The following is a 19856-nucleotide window of genomic DNA, read 5'->3' as shown; positions in this document are numbered from 1 at the left end:
ATTGTCTTCTCTAGCTCTGAAGCAATAACAGATCTATACTGCTCTCAACAATTAGGGGATATTTTATTGCTTCATATTCACTTTTGAAATATCCCCTAATTTTGTGAGCAGTATATTTAATTGGACTGCTGTGTTTTTACAAATTCTCACATTATAAGAATAGGAAGCAAAAAAGAAAAAAAAAAAACCAGCTGTTTTATTCAGCTATTCACTGGAGACATTTTTATAACCTGGCCATTAAAACATTTATTTCATTGGCCAATCTTAGAATACTGCAACAGCTGCTACATAAAATAGTGCTTTATTATAAGAATAAGGCATTTCACCTGTACAGGGGAGGGAACGTCTTCACTGGGCGCCCTTTATCCTTAAACAGAACGGGAAACTCTTGGATGGTTTTTTCCACCTCCATCACCCTCCAGAGCATGTCAGAAAATGCAAAGAACTTCAAAGAGGCTAGAATCACATTCAAACTTCCTTTGAAAGTAGCCATAATGAACACTCATTCTTTTTTACAAAGGCCAAATATTTCTTGAAGTGTACCACCCAGCAAGAGCCAATGAACCTGGTGTCCAATTTCAAGCTGTTTTTTCTTTTCTCAAAAATCTTCAACCCTGGACCCAGGCTAGTTGGCTCTGCAGATAGAGCATTGGCCCGGCATGTGGATGTCCTGGGTTCAACTCTTGGTCAGGGCACACAAAGGAAGTGACCATCTGCTTCTCCCCCCAGTCATCTCCCTCTTCTCTCTCCTCTTCCCACAGCCAGTGGCTCGATTTGTGGTTCAAGTGTCACCCCAGGTGCTGAGCTCAGTTGGTCTAAGAGTCACCCTCAGGTGCTAAGAATAGCTCAGCTGATTCGAGCATCAGCCCAAGACAGGTTCCCCAGGGGTTGCCAGGTAGATCCAGGTTAGGGTGCATTCAGGACTCTACTTCCCCTCCTCTCACTTAAAAAAAAAAAACTTTAGCCCTGGCTGGAGAACTCAGTTGGTTAGAACATCATCTCAGAGAACAGAGGTTGCTGCTTCATTCCTCGGTCAGGGCACATACAGACCTATGTTCCTGTCTCTCTCCCCCCATTCCTTCCTCTCTCAATAAAATCAATAAATAAATATTTTTTAAAAAAATCTTCAGGCCCTGGCCGGTTGGCTCAGCAGTAGAGCGTCGGCCTAGCGTGCGGAGGACCTGGGTTCGATTCCCGGCCAGGGCACATAGGAGAAGCACCCATTTGCTTCTCCACCCCTCCGCCGCGCCTTCCTCTCTGTCTCTCTCTTCCCCTCCCGCAGCCAAGGCTCCATTGGAGCAAGGATGGCCCGGGCGCTGGGGACGGCTCTGTGGCCTCTGCCTCAGGCGCTAGAGTGGCTCTGGTCGCAACATGGCGACGCCCAGGATGGGCAGAGCATCGCCCCATGGTGGGCGTGCCGGGTGGATCCCTGTCGGGCGCATGCGGGAGTCTGTCTGACTGTCTCTCCCTGTTTCCAGCTTCAGAAAAATGCAAAAAAAAAAAAAAAATCTTCAGAGGGCCTAACCTGTGGATCGATCTGGTACACTGAGGTCGTTGGTTCAAAATCCTGGGTTTGCCTGGTCAAGGCACATATGGGACTTGATGCTTCCTGTTCCCCCCCCTTCTCTCTCTCTCTCTCTCTCTCTCTCCTCTCTCTAAAATGAAAAAAAATAATAATAAGAAATTCTTCATAAAAAATATTCAAATTTAGAATTTGTCTTGCTTCCAACTAGGGTAGTACAAAAACAGATTTATATGCTTATAAAGCGTAGCTGAACTGTAAATACAACCTCACTCTTTTCTCTCTTCTCACTGCCCTCATTTTAATCTAGCTACTGAATTTCAAAAAATTCAGTCCAAAGATATTTTTTAAATTGTAACTTAATAAGTACATTAAATTTTAAAAAGGCAACATCATTAAGAAAGAAGATTCCAAATATTAGGGGAGGAAAAGGTTTTTGATTCTCCTTTCTTAATGAAAGGACATTTTCAGAATCAGGGCAGCATCCTGTGCCATGCAAAGGGTAATTCTTCCTCCTCTGCTAATTTTCTTAGGAAGTTTCCCTTGTACACAAAGAAGGCCCTAAATTAGCCATTATCTTTATGTGCACCTGAACAAATACACAAATATACAGGAAAGCCACTGGCTCTTCATTCTTCTATTACCGTGATGTTTTCAAATATTTCGTGAAATCCAGAGGCAACTGAGTAGCAACCTCATTGCAAAGTCTTTCAGTTAGTTGATTTAAATCTTCATTCAAAAATGAATCCCGTTGTAAAACTTTATCCTGAAAAAAAATATTAAAAGTATGAACTAAAAGTTCTTCTGCTATCAGCAAAATCCAAGTGTGAGCAAAGCTGAAAATGGCCACAAGCAACACCAAACCAACATATGAAACAATGACAGGTGCTGGGTCAGGTGCAGACATGCCTACACTGAACAACACAGGCTTAGGGCTGTCCATATAGAATTCCCACCCCAGAGATCCATCCTACCATCAACTCTGAACATGAAAAAATAATCTACCTATGAAACAATAAGGCAAATTGGAATCAGATATATTAATTTAGTTTATTTACCATCTTTTCAAAAAAAAAAATGAAAAGTATCACATACCTTCCTTTTGGAGATTGAAGTTTCAACAGGAGGATTGAATGTCATTGTCGCCATGCTATAAGCCTCAAAAAGTTCTACAGCAGATCTGTAGTCACAAAGAGAAATCTACCATCACAAAGACACCCCCATGCCTGTATAACTTGAAATAATTAACTGTACCCAGGGAATGACTCATTCTAAACTCATATATTAAGCTATAACATAATCCTGCTTTTGAAATCAACAAATCAACACACATAAAATATCCTAAATTCCCACGTACCGACATCATCATCCTACCAAATCCACCTCACAGAAGCCTGGTATACATTCAGAAACACAGGCCTGAACAGAGAGAAGGCTGAGGAGAAGAGCTCAAGCTCAATGCGATCAAATCCCAGCTCAACCAGTACGTAAATAATGCAATTCCGTTTAACTTTGTCCTGGGAGCCAGACCAGTGAAGCATGGAGATATCCTCCTTCAAACAGCTCAACCCTTCAGTTGTTGTCCTGGATTAAAATCAAGGAGAACCATTCTCCAGACAGAATAAATGTCTAGAACCACGGCATATAGACGAACTGTTAGATTTGGGGTTGGTACCCACTCTTCAAAGGAGACCGATTGGCAAGGGCCTGCAAGGACTGTGCTTAGGGCCCCATCCCAAGCGAACTCTTCAGGGGAGGACAGCATGAGTCTCCTTTCTCAAGCCTTTGGGATGAACCGGTTCCCCATCTTCCTCTGGCAAAGGAAACCTCTGGCATAAATGAGGCAGATGTTCAAGATCTCTGATGCAAACTTGCCAGAAAAAGATTGTGGGGGGAAAAAGGTGACAATTGTTTCCTTTTTTTTCCTTTTAAAAACAAGGTTAGGAGGCAGGTGGGAAGAATGAGGGAAGAAAAAGGTAAATGCCCATTTTATGATTTTATGGCCAAAGTTATCTAGCCTACCCGGGAGGAGAAGGGTTTATGGGAAACTACAGAATTTATCCTCATTCAGAGGGGTAAGCAGCTAACTACTGCCATGTAAAAAAAAATAGACCTATTTTGTCAAACCGCCAAGTATTTCAAGAGAAGCTAGATTTTTAGGTGAATTCTTCCAATATTAAAAAGATGACAACTAACTTAATTTCTGTTCACACTCTGAAGAGGCCAGAAAATCAGCCTGCTTGCTTACAGGTCATTTGCCTGTGATCTCTGAATTTAAAAAACCAGTGCGTTTGGAAAGGAGAAAAATCAACAGCAAAATATTAATTCTGAGTGGTGGGTTTATTACAAGAGTGTCTTTTAGACCATTTTCTCTTCTTTTCTGTATAACTGAGGTGCTTCCTAACTGATTTTGTGCGGGCAAAAAGGTAATTCCTATTTTTTTTAAACTTTCTTGTACTTGAACATTTTTTCAGAATAAACAGGTAGGGGGAAAGGACTTCCTGAGGAGGGCCCAGTCCCCATCTGGAAGAGCGTAAGGTGAAGGAGAGTGCCGGGGTCAGGAGGCCAAGGGGAGAAGTGGCCGCCCTCTGGGGGGCGGTGTTCCAAAGCAGCTCTCTCCTCTTCACTCTCCCTTCTCTCCTAGGCGGACCAGCCAGGGGAGAAGCGGCCGCCCTCTGGGGGCGGTGTTCCAAAGCAGCTCTCTCCTCTGCATTCTCCCTTCTCTCCTTGCCGGACCAGCCAGGGGAGAAGCGGCCGCCCTCTGGGGGCGGTGTTCCAAAGCAGCTCTCTCCCTGCATTCTCCCTTCTCTCCTTGCCGGACCAGCCAGGGGAGAAGCGGCCGCCCTCTGGGGGCGGTGTTCCAAAGCAGCTCTCTCCTCTGCATTCTCCCTTCTCTCCTTGCCGGACCACTCAAGAAAAATAAAGGAATTTCACTGTAGCTGGAATCGTGGTTCTTCATTTAAGCCAAATATGGTATTATCTTGTTAACTGCTAAACTTGAGTTATGGGCATTGACTGTTCTTCCTACTTAGCTGTATGTATAAAAATGTTTATGACAAAAAAAAGATGTTATGATTACCCAAAACAAACTAATAAAATTACAGTCGGCAAGACTCCTCTTTAGAACAATTCAGGACAATGAAGTGAGACCAAATCCAGATAACCAACCAGCTACTTGACAATTTAAAATCTATTATGTTATAAAACAGACATCTGACAGTAAAAGGTATCAACTGAAACCTAGTTTTATAACAAGGCAATGCTAAACACTACCTTCGACTCAACTCTGGTTTGAGTGCTTCGGAGCCTTCCAAAGGGGCTCCGGCGATGAGGTGCGCTGCGAATCTCTGCACTATGGGATGGTAATGTCGCTAGAAGGGAAACAGGACAACCACATTTTGTACAGGTCAGTATTTTATAAAATGCTAGCTATAATGAAGATTTTATTTAATAAACACTAATTTTTATTTTTACTATTAGCAAGAGAGAGAGATGAAAAGCATCGATTCATAGTTGTAGCACTTCAGTTATTCACTGATTGCTTTCTCATATGTGCGCCTTGACCAGGGGGCTGCAGCCCAGCCAGTGACCCCTTGCTAAAGCCAGCGACCTTGGGCTCAAGCCGGAAACCTTGGGCTTCAAGCCAGTGACCTTTGGGCTTAAGCCAGCAACCATGGGGTCATGTCTATGATCCCACGCTCTAGCCAGTGACCCTGCATCTCAAGCCTGATGAGCCCGTGCTCAAGCCAGTGACTTTGGGTTTTCAAACCTGGCTCCTCAGCATCCCAGGTCAACGCTCTATACACTGCGCCACCACTGGTCTGGCATAAATCCTAATATTAAAAAAATATATAGATGTTTATGTAATTCATACGAACCATATAACTATAAGAAAAATACTATCTTTGCTCACAGGGTTAATTACAACACAAATCTGACTAATGAACACGTGAACAGTGACAGAGCTCAGTCTCACTCTTACAGTATGAAAAGTCAGAAAGCAACTTCTTTTTCAGAGTGAAAAAGTTAGTTTACAAGAGGCTTCCTGAAACAGTTCTTTAAATTTTATTTACTTAATGATTTTAGAGAGAGAAAAACATCTATTTGTTATTCCAGTTATGCATTCATTGGTGGATTCTTGTACGTGTCTTGAATGAGGACTGAACCCACAAACTTGGCTTATCGGGAAAATGCTCTATCCAAGTGAGTGTTTTCTAATCTGGCCAGGACCCATGAAACACATTTTCTGAGTCTCACTCTAACGCTGCCCACGCTATAGGGTCACAACAGCGGTGAAACCCTCCTAAAACTGGCAGGCCTATCAAAGTCTCCTTGAATAGGAGCCAATACAAATGTGTCTGGGAAGGAAATGATTTCAATACATCTTACCCAGTAAAACTCATTTCCAGTTTCCTTAGAAAATGTATCTCAACATCTTAAAGGGTACTAACAGCAAAGTGAAATACAAACTGTTGAAACACAAATTCTAGGAAAGGAGGTCCCAGAACACAACATGTACATTAAGTACTCTGGCAGTAACTCCCGGGGAAGAGCTGGAGCAAAGTGCTCACAAGATCCAAGGGAGGGCGCTCTTACCCGCAGTGCGTGCAGTTCCCAGAGCGCTGTGTTCTGAGCGTTACAGTACTCGGGCTCGTCCAGCTCAGGAAGGAAAACCCCACTGCCCTGAGATTCGTTGTCAAGCAACAGATCTGTTTTGGGGAACGTCTACAAAAATGTCACATAAAAAGGATTAATTAAATCTTAGTTTAAAGGTTACTGAGTGCTGCACTTTTATTTATACATAAATTTCATTTGATTTTATGGTTATATAAGAGCTATAAGCATATACCATCATACCTAGTTTTAATTTTGTAAATTTAAGCTTATACTGTTAAGAGTACAGCAATTGCAAAACATTATTTTGTCTTTAGAATATTCTTTTCACACAGTAATCCCACTTTTAAGAATCTGTCCTATAGAAAGAATTATATTAGCTACACATAAGGATATGCTCTACAGCATTATTTGTAACAGCAAAAACAACCTATCTGTCCATAAAAAGAAAAACGCAAAAAAAAAAAAAGGAAGAAAAACACAAAGCATAAAAGCTTCAGATGGCCTGAATTGGAATCCACCTCTGCCACTCTTAGTAGTAGTGTCACTTTAGGCAAGTTACTCCTTCTCTCTGGATCTCACTTTTCCCGTTATAGTAGGTACTTCACAAAGTGGTTATGAAAATTAAGTAAGTTTTGTAAAGCACTTTTATAGTGGTAGGCACATATTAATAACTATGTAAGTGATAAATAACCATATTTACTCATTTAAGAGATAATGTAGTTACATTTCTACTGATACAAAAATGTGTTCATCACTATTAAGTATTAAAAATACTGTAGAACAATATATCATAATCTTTGCAACCCCCTTCCCATTGGAAAAGAAAGGCTATGTTGTTTGTGTGTTTGATGTATGTGTTTATACATGAATTAAAAAAAAAACTCAGCTGGAAGGATACCCACCAAGTGGTCAAGTGGTAAAAATGGTCACCTCTAGAGAGCGTCAATAGGGGTGGGATGTCTTCCTTTTGTAATTTTATGTACTTCCTTTATCACCTGATTTTGTTACAAGTATGAATTACTTTTATAATTAAAGAACAATGCAGGGGGGGAAGACACGCCTGAAACGAAGCAGCACACTGCACTTCCAGACTTGGCTGTCTTCATTCGGATCACTACTCACGTGCATGAGGATTCTGTCAGTTGCTAACAGGCCGATGCTTGAGCTGGGGAGAACATGAAGAGCGAGCGTGCAGAGGCGCTTGACGAAGGCCAGAGCTCGCTGCTGAGAAACTTGCTTCCTGCGCTTCGTTAGCATGACATCCAGACACTGGAGCACAATCTCGACTCCTTCGTTGGTAGCACCTAGAACAACAGACACCCTTTCATTACTCATCCCTGATGCAACTTTGCTTATCTCCAGAAAAACCCAAATCCACTGTCGTACCTGTCCCAAATCACTGCCCTGACCCATGAAGTAGGGCCACACTGCTCAAGAGTGGTGGTGGGCTTCCTGACCAGGAGGTGGCGCAGTGGATAGAATATCAGACTGGGATGCCAAGGACCCAGGTTCGAGACCCCGAGGTTGCCAGCTTGAACGCAGGCTCATCTGGTTTGAGTAAAGCTCACCAGCTTGGACCCAAGGTCGCTGGCTCGAGCAAGGGGTTACTCAGTCTGCTGAAGGCCCGCGGTCAAGGCACATATGAGAAAGCAATCAATGAACAACTAAGGTCTCACAATGAAAAACTGATGATTGATGCTTCTCATCTCTCTCCGTTCCTGTCTGTCTGTCCCTGTCTAACCCTCTCTCTGACTCTCTCTCTGTCCCTGTAAAAAAAAAAAAGAAAAGAAAAAACCAAAAAAAAAAAAAAAAAGAGTGGTGGTGGGCTGTACACATTGCCAGAGTCCCGCCCTCCCCGCCCTGCAGGGGCTTAAACACAGATGTGTGGCCCCGGCGGCCGCACTTTGTATTCCAGCTCCTATTTCTCATTTTTCACTGACTATCATTCTGGTCACAACATACTCTTAAAAGAAATATTACAGACACATTATCTAAACATACATACCTGCATGTAACTTGAACAGTGTTTTGTAAAGATGTGTATAGAATTTCATTGGATCAATATTTAGAACATCACCTTTGAAATGACAACAAACGCCAATTAGATATGTTACAGACTCCAAAGGTAAAGCAAACCAAACTCGATTAAGAAGATCTCTAACCTTGCCCAGAAAGAATATGAAAAGCAGTCTGGACACAATGAAGACTTTCTTGATAGCTTAGGTCCTAACAGGAAAAAAAAAAAAAAAAAGATATTAAGAATAATAATCCCATTTATATCTTTAAAAATAATTCATTAATAGAATGACTTACACCAGACTCAATGAGACGATGTAGAACCACTAATAAATCATCAAAAAACTCCACATTTATAAGGTGAGCAAACCTAAAATCAAACAAAGCTTAGTTAAAAGGTACCCTAAAAATAGAAATAAAGCAGCCAAAAATTAAAAAATTAAACTTGGCTTAAAACTGTATATACTTTAAATATTCCTTATTCCAAAATGTTAGCTATGATAGATGATGGAGCTCATTTTTCTCACTAATTCAGACTGGCCTTTTTGACAATCCGCATTGGACACTATGCTCAGCAGGAATATATGAGACGCTAAGCAAACTACCATAGTATATCAGAAATACTCTGCCCTGAGAAAGGAGCTGCGAAGAGCACAGAGCTTCCCCAAGGAAGGTTTCCCGTGCTCAGCATGGCTCTGCCATACAGGACAAGCCGCATCAGCTTCTAGGAAAATGGGTGGCAGGAAAGAGGAAGGAGGAAAGATTCTGCTAGTTTTAAACAAAATGGACCCTATAAAGGCTTTAAAAATAAAAAGGAGAAGACTGACCAGGTGGTGGAACAGGGAATACAGCATTGGCCTAGGACGCAGAGGACCCACGTTTGAAACCCCGAAGTCGCTGGCTTGAGCAGGGGCTCATCCGGCTTGAGCACAGGGTCACTGGCTTGAGCCCAAAGGTCGCTGGCTTGAAACCCAAGGTTACTGGCTTAAGCTCGAGGTCACTGGCTTGAGCAAGGGGTCATTTGCCCTCCGGTAGCCACCCTATCCCAGTCAAGGCACATATGAGAAAGCAATCAATGAACAACTGAGGTATCGCAACAAAGAATTGATGCTTCTCATCCCTCCCTTCCTGATACTGCTTGTCGTCCCCCCTGCCCCCACTAAAAAAATTAAAATTAAAAGGAGACGGTGGAGCTGGTGTCCAGTTCAGGCTGTGCAATGACTTAGCTTTATAACCCTAGGTAAGTCCCTTGACTGGCCGGGGCCTCTATTCCTAGAAATAACTGAGATCACCCAATAGAGCCCAAGAGAGAATCATGGGAACTACTAAACATCAGAACACCTTGTACACCACAGAATAGGAGGCACTGAAGTATTAATGGATCTCTTTTCAGCATTAGTAGTGCAAGAGCCTTTGACGCTTTGTAAATCCTAGTACAAGAAAGGACCTTAGAAGTCACACATTCCCATCTACTGCTGCAACCGCTTTGGGAAGCAATTTGACAATAGTTACCAAAATTTAAAATGAGCAAACTGTTTGGCCTGGCAATAATATGAACTCTAGTACATGAAAATACTTCCAGGGCAGCAAAATGGACTAGCCAGATAAAAATAAAACAAGCAAAGGCTGGTGACAAAAGGAAGAGACAGAGAGAACTGAGAAGGACACTGGGTCATCATTGGTAAGCCCGGTTTAAAATGCATGGTTACTTCAGTCTTACTTACTTAGAAAGAATCTAAAAGGTTTCAACCTACACAGCCCTTACTTGGCAAGACCTTCTAGAACTGCTGGCAGGAGAGGTGATCTCTGGGCCTTCTTCAATATTCGGAAGTAGGTTACAAACACAATATTCAGAGTCTCTGTGTGCTGGCCGAAGAAACAGAAAGCATGGCTTTAGTATGACCTAGTACACCTCCTCCTGTATTACCACAACGTCACTTTCAGAGCTCAGCCTTTTTGTCCCTTTCCATCTCTCCCAACAATTCAATCTTAGAAACTTTAACTGAAGATACATGTCCTGTGATTTCATAAAACCAGCACTGTTCACATTATATTTCTTGTACAGCTCATTTCTAAGCCTCATTAAACAAACCAAAATTCTAAAGCCGTAAGTTGAAACAATAAATACCTAGTGAACTTATTTAACAAAACATTTAAAAAGCAGAGGATAGCGATTCTCAACCTTTTTCATCTCATGGCACACATACACTAATCACTAAAATTCTGTGGCACACCAAAATATTATTTTTTCAGATTTGATCCCCCCCAAAAATAGGTATAATTTTGATTCATTCACACAGTATGGCTATTGTTGTGTTAGCTGTTGTCATTTTTTTATTTGACAACCTAAGGGAAAGAGGTCAGCACCCTGATGAAATACTCAAACATTTCACGTTTTAAAAACTCTTGCGGCACACGGGCTGGAAATCGCTGGCACAGGAGAACGTGAAACTGCCTACCAGTTTAAGTTTCCTCTCAGTACTCTCTGAAGCTTCCGCCTCCCGAAGCTCTCGCTCTAGTTTCTCTTCTGCTTTTTTCCACTGAAAATAAATCAGAAAATAAAGTGAGAGTGCATACCATTGAGTGAAAACAGCAAGCTTCAGAGAGGTATAACACGTCAATATTATGAAACACATACAATAATACTACAGATTATCTATGAACACAGGTATAAGCAAAAGTAGAAAAACAGAGATAAGAAGCATACACAAACCAAACCTATGACAGGTGCCCCGTGGAAGGAAGGAACAGAACGAAGTAGACCAAAGGACATTCTAACTATAACACCAATGCCTATTTCTTCGCAAGAAAATATATGGAAGTAAGTCCATTAATATTTGCTCATTCAGAAAGGTGGCTTTACGATTCTCTGTAGTTTTCTACATTTAAGTTAAAATTTTTCAAAAAAGAAAAAAGGGAAGAGCATGCTGAACCCAGAAATAATTCTTACTGTTCAATCATCTATAACACAGAAGTCAGTCATCACCAAAACCTCCCAAACTCATTTATATACAATGCGTAAAACCTGACACTACAGCGAAATTCAACAAAATATCAATTTGTCTGTGCTTCCTTCTGCTGCAAAAGCCACAGACAATGGTTGCCAAGCTGCCTGACATGGGACTGGTTGTTCAAGAGCTGCCCATTCTTACTGGGCCTTTGCTTCCCCACCACAACTGCACATCCCACTCTGTTAGGATAGTATGGAATAAGCAATGAAAACATTTTAATTCATTTGTGTACAGTTATTAGGTCTAATTTGATATTCCTATCACATTTCCAGAATTACTAGCTACATTCAAAAATGAATATTTTGGAAATTACTTTTTGTTTTCTTTTTGTAAGAGATTTGGTGATCCTAATCAACTGCTTAGCGATGTTTGGGGAGATGATAACAATTACGAGAGTGCCGGTGGGAAGCAGTGCTTACAAAGCATGCTGGTGTTTTGCACTCGGCTGAGTGCTTTACGTACGTTATCTTAAACTGCACAAAGACTCTGCAAGGTAGGTACTAAGTACAATTAGCTCCATTTCTCAAAATTTTAAAAAAAAGTGCCCAGAGTCTCATAGTAAATAAACAAAAGGTTTCAAATACAAACCAATAAAGAAACATGATTCAATTAACGAAAACCCACTTTGTTACTAACTTCACATGAATACATCCTTTCTGTTAAGGAAAGAATCGTATGTGTCACAAATGAGTCTAAGATAAAAAGCACGCATGGCAAGAAAATCTTTTTTATCTATTGCTCTTTGTCAATGAATTGTCAGTTTCAAGTGATTTAATAAAATATTTCTTTGTAATAACTAGGAAAATTAAATTCTCTAAATGTAAGATTTTAAAATATTTATAATTATGACTTAATAATGATTTTTTACCTGTTTCTATGCTATCATTTTAATCTAAAATCAAAACAAAAGAGGAAACCAATCAAACCTTTCTCTGCATTCTTGACAGACTTTTTCTTTTTTCCTTGAAAGTCATGAACTTTTTTGGTTTATTAATATCCTCTGTATCTTTTTTCACTTCTACTTCCTTGATTCTTAGGCACAAGAATGTTCTTAACATCTAATATTGAAGAAAACACAAATACACAACTCAACATTTATACTGCTGTCAAAACCTTTACACAGAAAAGTAAGCAGTGAACAGTATTATTTCCTGCCTTATTAAAAAAACAATATCAAAACTTTGAAACATCTTCTATTACATTTTACACAAAAATCTATAATCTTTTTGCTCAACATATATGGTAATTTATGTCTATGAAAGGACAACTAGCGTTTGGCTAAATACACGTACTGTTATAATATTTTGCAGTTCAGTGACAGGAAGGAATAGAGACCATACTACTTGGCATTGGTAGGCAGGGTTACTATGGGCAGACAGGATAGAAGAAGGTTTGAACCAGTATTGGAGGACAGGATATAAATTAGGTTTTTCTAAACTAGCTTTAATTTAACAAACCAGCTTCAGTTTTACAGCAAATGGTTCAAATCTTCATCTTTCCCCCACCCCCCAAAAATAAATAACATGAAGATTAGTGTTATTTGTCAAGACAACTTATTTTCCTTCAAGTCAGTGGGTCTCCAACTTTAGCAAACATAAACCCCCTGGCAGGTCCGTTAAAACACTACTAGCTGGGCCCGGCCCAGAGTTTCTGATTCTACCAGTCTAGAGTGCGTCCCAGGACTCATAGTTTTAATTCCCACTGCTGCTGCTTCAGGAACCTCAATGAGAACTATTGCCTTAAGCCATTCAAAAAGTTCAGAAGCTAATTAGAAAACTGGGGTTCTGTGTGCTACAGCGACCATCCAAACACAAAGACAAAGGGGGTTTAAAAGTCACCATGTTCTTGGGAAGAAACCACTCTACCAGCCTCCTGCAGACACAAAAGCATTCCTGGAAAAATACTTGAGAACTACAGCTTTGTATTATTCCAATATGCACATCTGGAAGAAAACTTGAGTATTTCCGCTTACAGAGCTTAAAGCAAAAAGGAAAGAGGGAAGAACTAAAAGCATATAGTTAACCTATGCCTGACCTACAGTGGTGCAGTGGAAAGAGCGCTGACAGGAAATGCTGAGTCCGAAACCCAGTGCTTGCCTGGTCAAGGCATATACAACAAACAACTACTATGAGCACGCTTCCTTCCGCTCCTACCCACACCCTTCTCTCTCTCTCTTTCTTCTCTCTAAAATCGATAAATAAATCTGGGGGAGGGAAGCATATAGTGAACCTAAAGTAATTCTACGTATCAGAAAGATTAATTTGAGTATTATGTATTCTATATGCTCATTAAATGTTACTCACAAATGAAAAACAACTCCAAATTAAAGAATGTAGTATATGGTCAATTAATCTTTGGGATGATACACAATGGGAAAAGATACTCTTCAAGCAAAAATAAACAAGTGGGACTATATCAAGCTGACACCTCTGCACAGCAAACCATCAATAGAATAAAAAGACAATCTATGGGATACAAAATAATACTTGCAAACCATTATCTGGTTAAGGGGTTAATATCCAAAATACACAAGGAGCTCATATAACTCAACAGCAAAAAACAGATAACCCAATTAAAAAATGGCCATAGGATCTGAAGAGACATTTTTCAAAAAAAGACACACAGGCCCTGGCCGGATGGCTCAGTGGTAGAGCACCGACCCAGCATGTGGAAGTCCCAGGTTCGGGTCCCAGTCAGGGCACCAGGAGAAGCGCCCATCTGCTTCTCCACCCTTTCCCCTCTCCTTTCTCTCTTCCGCTCCCACAGCCAAGGCTCCACTGGAGCAAAGTTGGCTGGGGCGCTGAGGATGGCTCCATGGCCTCCACCCTCAGGCACTAGATGGCTCCGGTTGCAGCAGGCAGAACAATGCCCCAGACATGCAGAGCATCGCCCCCTGGTGGGCATACCAGGTAGATCCCGGTCGGACTCTGTCTGCCACCCCCCACTTCTCACTTCAGAAAAATACAAAAACAAACAAACAAAAAACCACTAGAATTATCATACAACCCAGCAATCCCACTTCTGAGTATATATCCAAAGGAAATAAAATTAGTATCTCAAAGAGATATCTGCACTCCTATGCTCACTGCATTGTCCGTAACTAAATCAATAGAGAAAATGGTATATACATGCAGTTGAATACTATTTTATTATTAAAAGGATCACCATCTATGATAACATGCATGAAACTGAAAGATGCTAAGTGAAATAAACCAGACACAAAAGACTAATATTGTACAATTTCACTTATATGTGGAATCTAAAGAAATGGAACACATAGAACCAGAGAGAAGAGTGATTGCCAGGGAATGGAGGAAATGGAAATATGTTGATCAAATGATACAAACTTTCAGTTATAAGATGTGTAAGTTCTGGAGATCTAAAATACAGCATGATGATTATAGTAAATAATACTGTATCATATACTTGAAATTTCCTAAGAGAATAGATCTTAATTATTCTCACCACACACACGGTAACTATGAGACATAATGGATGTGTCAATTAAATTGTGTTAATCATTTCACAATGTATAAACATATTAAATCATTACATTGTACACCTTAAAAAATCACAATGTACAACCTAAATATATACCAACCCCCCCCAAAAATTAAAGAATGTAGTTTATAATTCTAACATCACTAAAATGAGTTTCCCTATGATCAAGTTTCATGTTCAAGCCTTATGATCTGATCTCTCTACAATTCTGCATAAAGACAGTAAATATTTTCTCTTACATAAAATATTTATAATTTTTGAATTTCAACTAAAATTATCAGCTCTAATGCCATGGATCCGATGGCAAAGCAAGATTCTGAAATTAGGAAGTAAAACACAAACCTGTGAGCTGAGCAATCAAAACTCTATGAATGGAGGGCTACATTTGGGGAATTGAGAATTCCCTTTCTACTTTGCACACTGCTAAAAGGAATGAATTCCTCATGACAACTGAAAATTAATTTTGTAATTTAAAAACAAATACAATGTAAACTAAAAAAGGAAAGGCTTACCTCTGGCCTAACATCATAATTTCTGCCCTTCACAAAACCAGAAATCACTTTAATTACTCCAAGGGAAGCTTGGCCTAACTTATCTTGTTTAAAAAGCTTCTTTACTGCCTCACAGCACATTTCAGATACCTGAAAAACAAAATGTTACACTAAACCAGTGTTTCTGAACCTTAGCACTTTGGGGACAGAATTCTTCGTTGTGGGGGCTATCCTGTGCATTGAAGGACGTTTAGAAGTCTGGCCTTTCACCACTACATGGCAGTCAACACGCCCATCCCTGCAGTCCTGACAATCAGCGTGTCTGCAGACACAGCCTCATGTTCCCAGAAGAGAAAAAACTGCCAAATGTCCAGAACCAGTGCACTCAACTTATGGTCAAATGGTTTTCTTAAAGATACAGTGTTTAGCAAAGTGCCTCCATTTGAGCAATAAATAACTCCCAAAAGATTTTGAGAGAAAAAAATTATGATTTTCTGTTAAGCACAACAGCACAATCACTTAGAGCAACCCACCGACTTTGACACGTCATTCATGAGCGGGACGATCAATACGATGATGTTGTTGTGAAAGTTGAAGTGAGGTAGCGCCACCAACAGCTCGCACAGGCTCCTCACAGCCACTTCGGCCAGTCCTCTGTACGCCTTTAAGGAAACTACATTACTTTTCTTCAGCTTCCTTTGCTTCCAGTCTAATCAAATGACAACGCAAGTTACTAACTTTACTCATTGGTCAAAACTTCAACTAATTGCCTGACCAGGCGGTGGCGCAGTGGATAGAGTGTCGGAATGGGATGCGGAGGACCCAGGTTCAAGACCCCGAGGTCGCCAGCTTGAGCGCGGGCTCATCTGGTTTGAGCAAAGCTCACCAGCTTGGACCCAAGGTCACTGGCTTGAGCAAGGGATTACTTGGTTTGCTGTAGCCCCACGGTCAAGGCACATATGAGAAAACAATCAATGAACAACTAAGGTGTCGCAACAAAAAACTAATGATTGATGCTTCTCATCTCTCTCCTTTCCTGTCTGTCTGTCCCTATCTATCCCTCTCTCTGACTCTGTCTCTGTAAAAAAAAAACAAACTTCAAACTAATTATCTTTCTTTTATAGTAACATGCAATAATATGAAAACTCATCATACCACCCAAATGCTTAAATATAAGTTGTATCTATACTTAGACAAGTATAAAGGTTATCATTAAAATATTTCTACAGCCTGGCCAGGCGGTGGCCCAGTGGGTTGAGTTTCAGACTAGGAAACTGAGGACCCAATTTCGAGACCCCCGAGGTCACCAGCGTGAGCATGGGCTCATGCAACTTGAGCATGGGCTCATAGACATGACCTCATGGTTGCTGGCTTGAGCCCAGAGGTTGTCGGCTTGAAGCTCAAGGTATCTGGCTTGAGCCCAAGGTCACTGGCTTGAGCAAGGGGTCACTCGCTCTTCTGGAGCCGCCCTGGCAAGGCACATATGAGAAAGCAATCAATGAACAACTAAGGAGCCACAACAAAGAATGAATGCTTCTCCTCTCTATTCCTTCCTGTCTGTCCCTCTCTCTGTCTCTCTTGCTAAATAAATGAAAGAATGAAAGAAAAGAAAAAAAAAGAAAAGAAAGAAAGAAAGAAAGAAAGAAAGAAAGAAAGAAAGAAAGAAAGAAAGAAAGAAAGAAATTTTTCCTATATTTTCTATATTTTCTTTTCTTTTTTTTTCAGATAGGAAGGGAGAGAGATGAGAAGCAACAATTCTTGGTTGCGGCACCTTAGTTGTTCACTGATTGCTTTCTCCTATGTGCCTTGATGGGGGGGGGGGGGGGGGAGAGGAGCTACAGCTGAGCCATTGACCCCTTGCTCAAGCCAGTGACCTTGGGTTCAAGCCAACGACCATGGGGTCATGTCTATGATCCCACACTCAAGCTGGCAACCCCATGCTCAAGCTGGTGAGCCTGCACTCTAGCCAGCAACCTCAAGCTTTTGAACCTGGGTCCTCAGCATCCTAAGCCGACACTCGATGCCAGTGGTAGTCAACCTGGTCCCTACCGCCCACTAGTGGGCGTTCCAGCTTTCATAGTGGGCAGTAGCGGAGCAAACAAAGTATAAATAAAATGACAGATTTAACTATAGTAAGTTGTTTTATAAAGATTTATTCTGCCAAACAGCGAAAATCCAACATAAAGTACTTGGTAAGTAATTATTATTATATGCTTTAACTTGCTGTAATTCTGCTTTATAAATTTTATAAAGTAAAGTAACTTCCCTACTTTATAAATCACCATTACTGTGGAACTGGTGGGCAGTTAGAAAATGTTACTACTAACAGATACAGAAGTGGGCGGTAGGTATAAACAGGTTGCCTACCCCTGCTTTATGCAGGTCTCCACCACCTAGTCAGGCACCCTTCCACTTCTAAACAAAGAAAAGGAGACCAAGGGTTTGACAGAAGAGTTTATCATCCTAAATAACTGACTCACAAGAATTTTCAAAATATTCATTACAAGTTATTCTTTCCCCAACTACTCACTTCAAAAACAATATAAAACAAAAACATAGAATAAATTTCAACCATTCATGAATTTAAGACAGACACAACTACTTTCTCGGTAAAGGCCTACAGCAACAACACTAGAAACTGATCAAATACAGACTTTAATACAGGCTCGGCATAGTTATAAATGCTTTATATCTATAAATTCGTTTACTTTTACACAACATTCCTATAAGGTAAGTACTGTTATTATTCCCATAGTATAACTAGAAAAATTGAAGCACAGAGAGATAAAATGATTAGCCCATCACACAGGTATTAAGTGATGAGCCAAGATGTGAGCCCAGAATATCTGACTCTAGACCAGGGGTCCCCAAACTTTTTACACAGGGGGCCAGTTCACTGTCCCTCAGACCATTGGAGGGCTAGACTATAAAAAAAACTATGAACAAATCCCTATGCACACTGCACATATCTTATTTTAAAGTAAAAAAACAAAATGGGAACAAATACAACATTTAAAATAAAGAACAAGTAAATTTAAATCAACAAACTGACCAGTATTTCAATGGAAACTATGGGCCTGCTTTTGGCTAATGAGATGGTCAATGTCCAGTTCCATATTTGTCACTGCTAGCCGTAACAAGTGATATGACGTGCTTCTGGAGCCGTGACTCACGCGTCCCGCATCACTGGAAGTAGTACAGTACGTGAGCGACACTGCACTTTGAGGCACAGCCACATAGAGTACATACAGAGGAGCGGATGCATCCTGTGCTCCTCTCACTGACCACCAATGAAAGAGGTGCCCCTTCCGGAAGTGCGGCGGGGGCGGATAAATGGCTGTGGGCCATAGTTTGGGGACCCCTGCTCTAGACTGCTCCTGACCACACACTGTAACAACAGCCAGCACACAGCACAGAATAGAGAATTCACCTTCCTGATCAAAGCTAAGGATGTTACACACTTCTAAGATGGTCACTATACCTTTAACCATTTGCTCCAGATTCTCCAAATAAAATCTATATTGGCTAACCAGGCCTTCTTCAAATTCTCTTAACTTTTGGGTTTCTTTGCGGATCTGAAAAGACCAAAATATCAATCACATTTTAACTTCAAACTATTGAAATCTGAAAATTACCACAAAATGTTGACTGCCTCGGATATATCCAGTCATGTAAAACTAAATAAATAAATAACCTGTTTCTCCCATCTCTAGCTCTCCAAAATTTCAGCTGATTTTGTGTAGTAATTATATTTAGCATACCTTGGCAGATTTTTCTGCTTCTGTTAGGGGCCGGATTTTATACGAAGGAGTAATATCCTTAAATAACTCCATCAGAGAGACTATGACCAGCTTTCGGACAGTAACAGCCACATCGGGATCCTGTTCCATCAGCATGGACCGTAATTCTTTCAACTTTTTCACCTGTTAAAGAAAACACTTGTAAGGCTACAAAAATAATGGCAAAACAATTATGACCGAAAGCAGCAGTCCCACATCCGGCACAGTGAGTAGAACTGATACAGTGACTCACTGTCTAGTCAAGCCACACACAACCCCAGACACTGCTCTTATTACGGATGGATCACTCAAGTTACAGATTAAACGTGTTTTGCTAAATAAGTAGTTGAAAGAAATATGGAATAAAAATAGTTTAAATTTGTTAATTTACCTATTTTTAGAAAATCTTTTTAATTGGCTTTTTTTTTTTTTTTAAGATTTTATTTATTAATTTTTAGAGGAGAGAGAGAAAGGGGAGAGCGGAGTGGGAAGCATCAATTCATAGTAGTTTCTTGTATATGCCTTGACCAGGAAAGTCCAGGGTTTTAAACCAGCAACCTCAGCATTCCAGGTTGATGCTTTATCCACTGCACCACCACAAGTTAGGCTAATTGGCTATTCTTAAAGCATGTGTGTCCTATTTCCCTAAAAACACTTTTTAAAACAGTTATATATGACTGGCTCAGTGGCAGAGTGTCAGCCCAGCGTGTGGATGTACTGGGTTCAATTCCGGGTCAGGGCACACAGGAGAAGAACCCATCTGTTTTTCTACCCTTTCCCCTCTCACTTCTCTCTCTCTTTCTCTCTCCCTCCTGCAGCCATGGTTCTACTGGAGCGAGCTGGCCCTGAGCACTGAGGATTGCTCCATGGCCTCTGCCTCAGGCATTAAGAAGAACTCAGCTGTTGAGCAATGGTGCAG

At 40.7% G+C, this 19856-nt stretch overlaps 1 protein-coding gene across 1 annotated transcript in view; it reads right to left on the bottom strand.

Annotated features, from left to right (window-relative positions):
• Positions 1-1500: 1500 nt before the first annotated feature.
• The window catches only part of NOC3L (NOC3 like DNA replication regulator), a 28317-nt gene continuing 9961 nt past the window's right edge, over positions 1501-19856 (bottom strand). The window contains exons 7-21 of the mRNA XM_066355373.1: positions 18920-19081; positions 18640-18733; positions 15692-15867; positions 15180-15308; positions 12093-12224; positions 10615-10695; positions 9921-10021; positions 8453-8525; positions 8302-8365; positions 8145-8216; positions 7262-7443; positions 6119-6247; positions 4796-4893; positions 2618-2702; positions 1501-2288 (exon numbers count right to left, since the gene is read on the bottom strand). Of these exons, the coding sequence (XP_066211470.1) occupies positions 2163-2288; positions 2618-2702; positions 4796-4893; positions 6119-6247; positions 7262-7443; positions 8145-8216; positions 8302-8365; positions 8453-8525; positions 9921-10021; positions 10615-10695; positions 12093-12224; positions 15180-15308; positions 15692-15867; positions 18640-18733; positions 18920-19081 (1704 nt within the window). The 3' untranslated portion in view covers positions 1501-2162. The remainder of the gene's footprint in view (positions 2289-2617; positions 2703-4795; positions 4894-6118; positions 6248-7261; positions 7444-8144; positions 8217-8301; positions 8366-8452; positions 8526-9920; positions 10022-10614; positions 10696-12092; positions 12225-15179; positions 15309-15691; positions 15868-18639; positions 18734-18919; positions 19082-19856) is intronic.

Source organism: Saccopteryx leptura, chromosome 13 (genome assembly GCF_036850995.1).
Source record: "Saccopteryx leptura isolate mSacLep1 chromosome 13, mSacLep1_pri_phased_curated, whole genome shotgun sequence".
NCBI classification, from domain to species: domain Eukaryota; kingdom Metazoa; phylum Chordata; class Mammalia; order Chiroptera; family Emballonuridae; genus Saccopteryx; species Saccopteryx leptura.
This window is presented reverse-complemented; position numbering and strand designations above follow the sequence as displayed.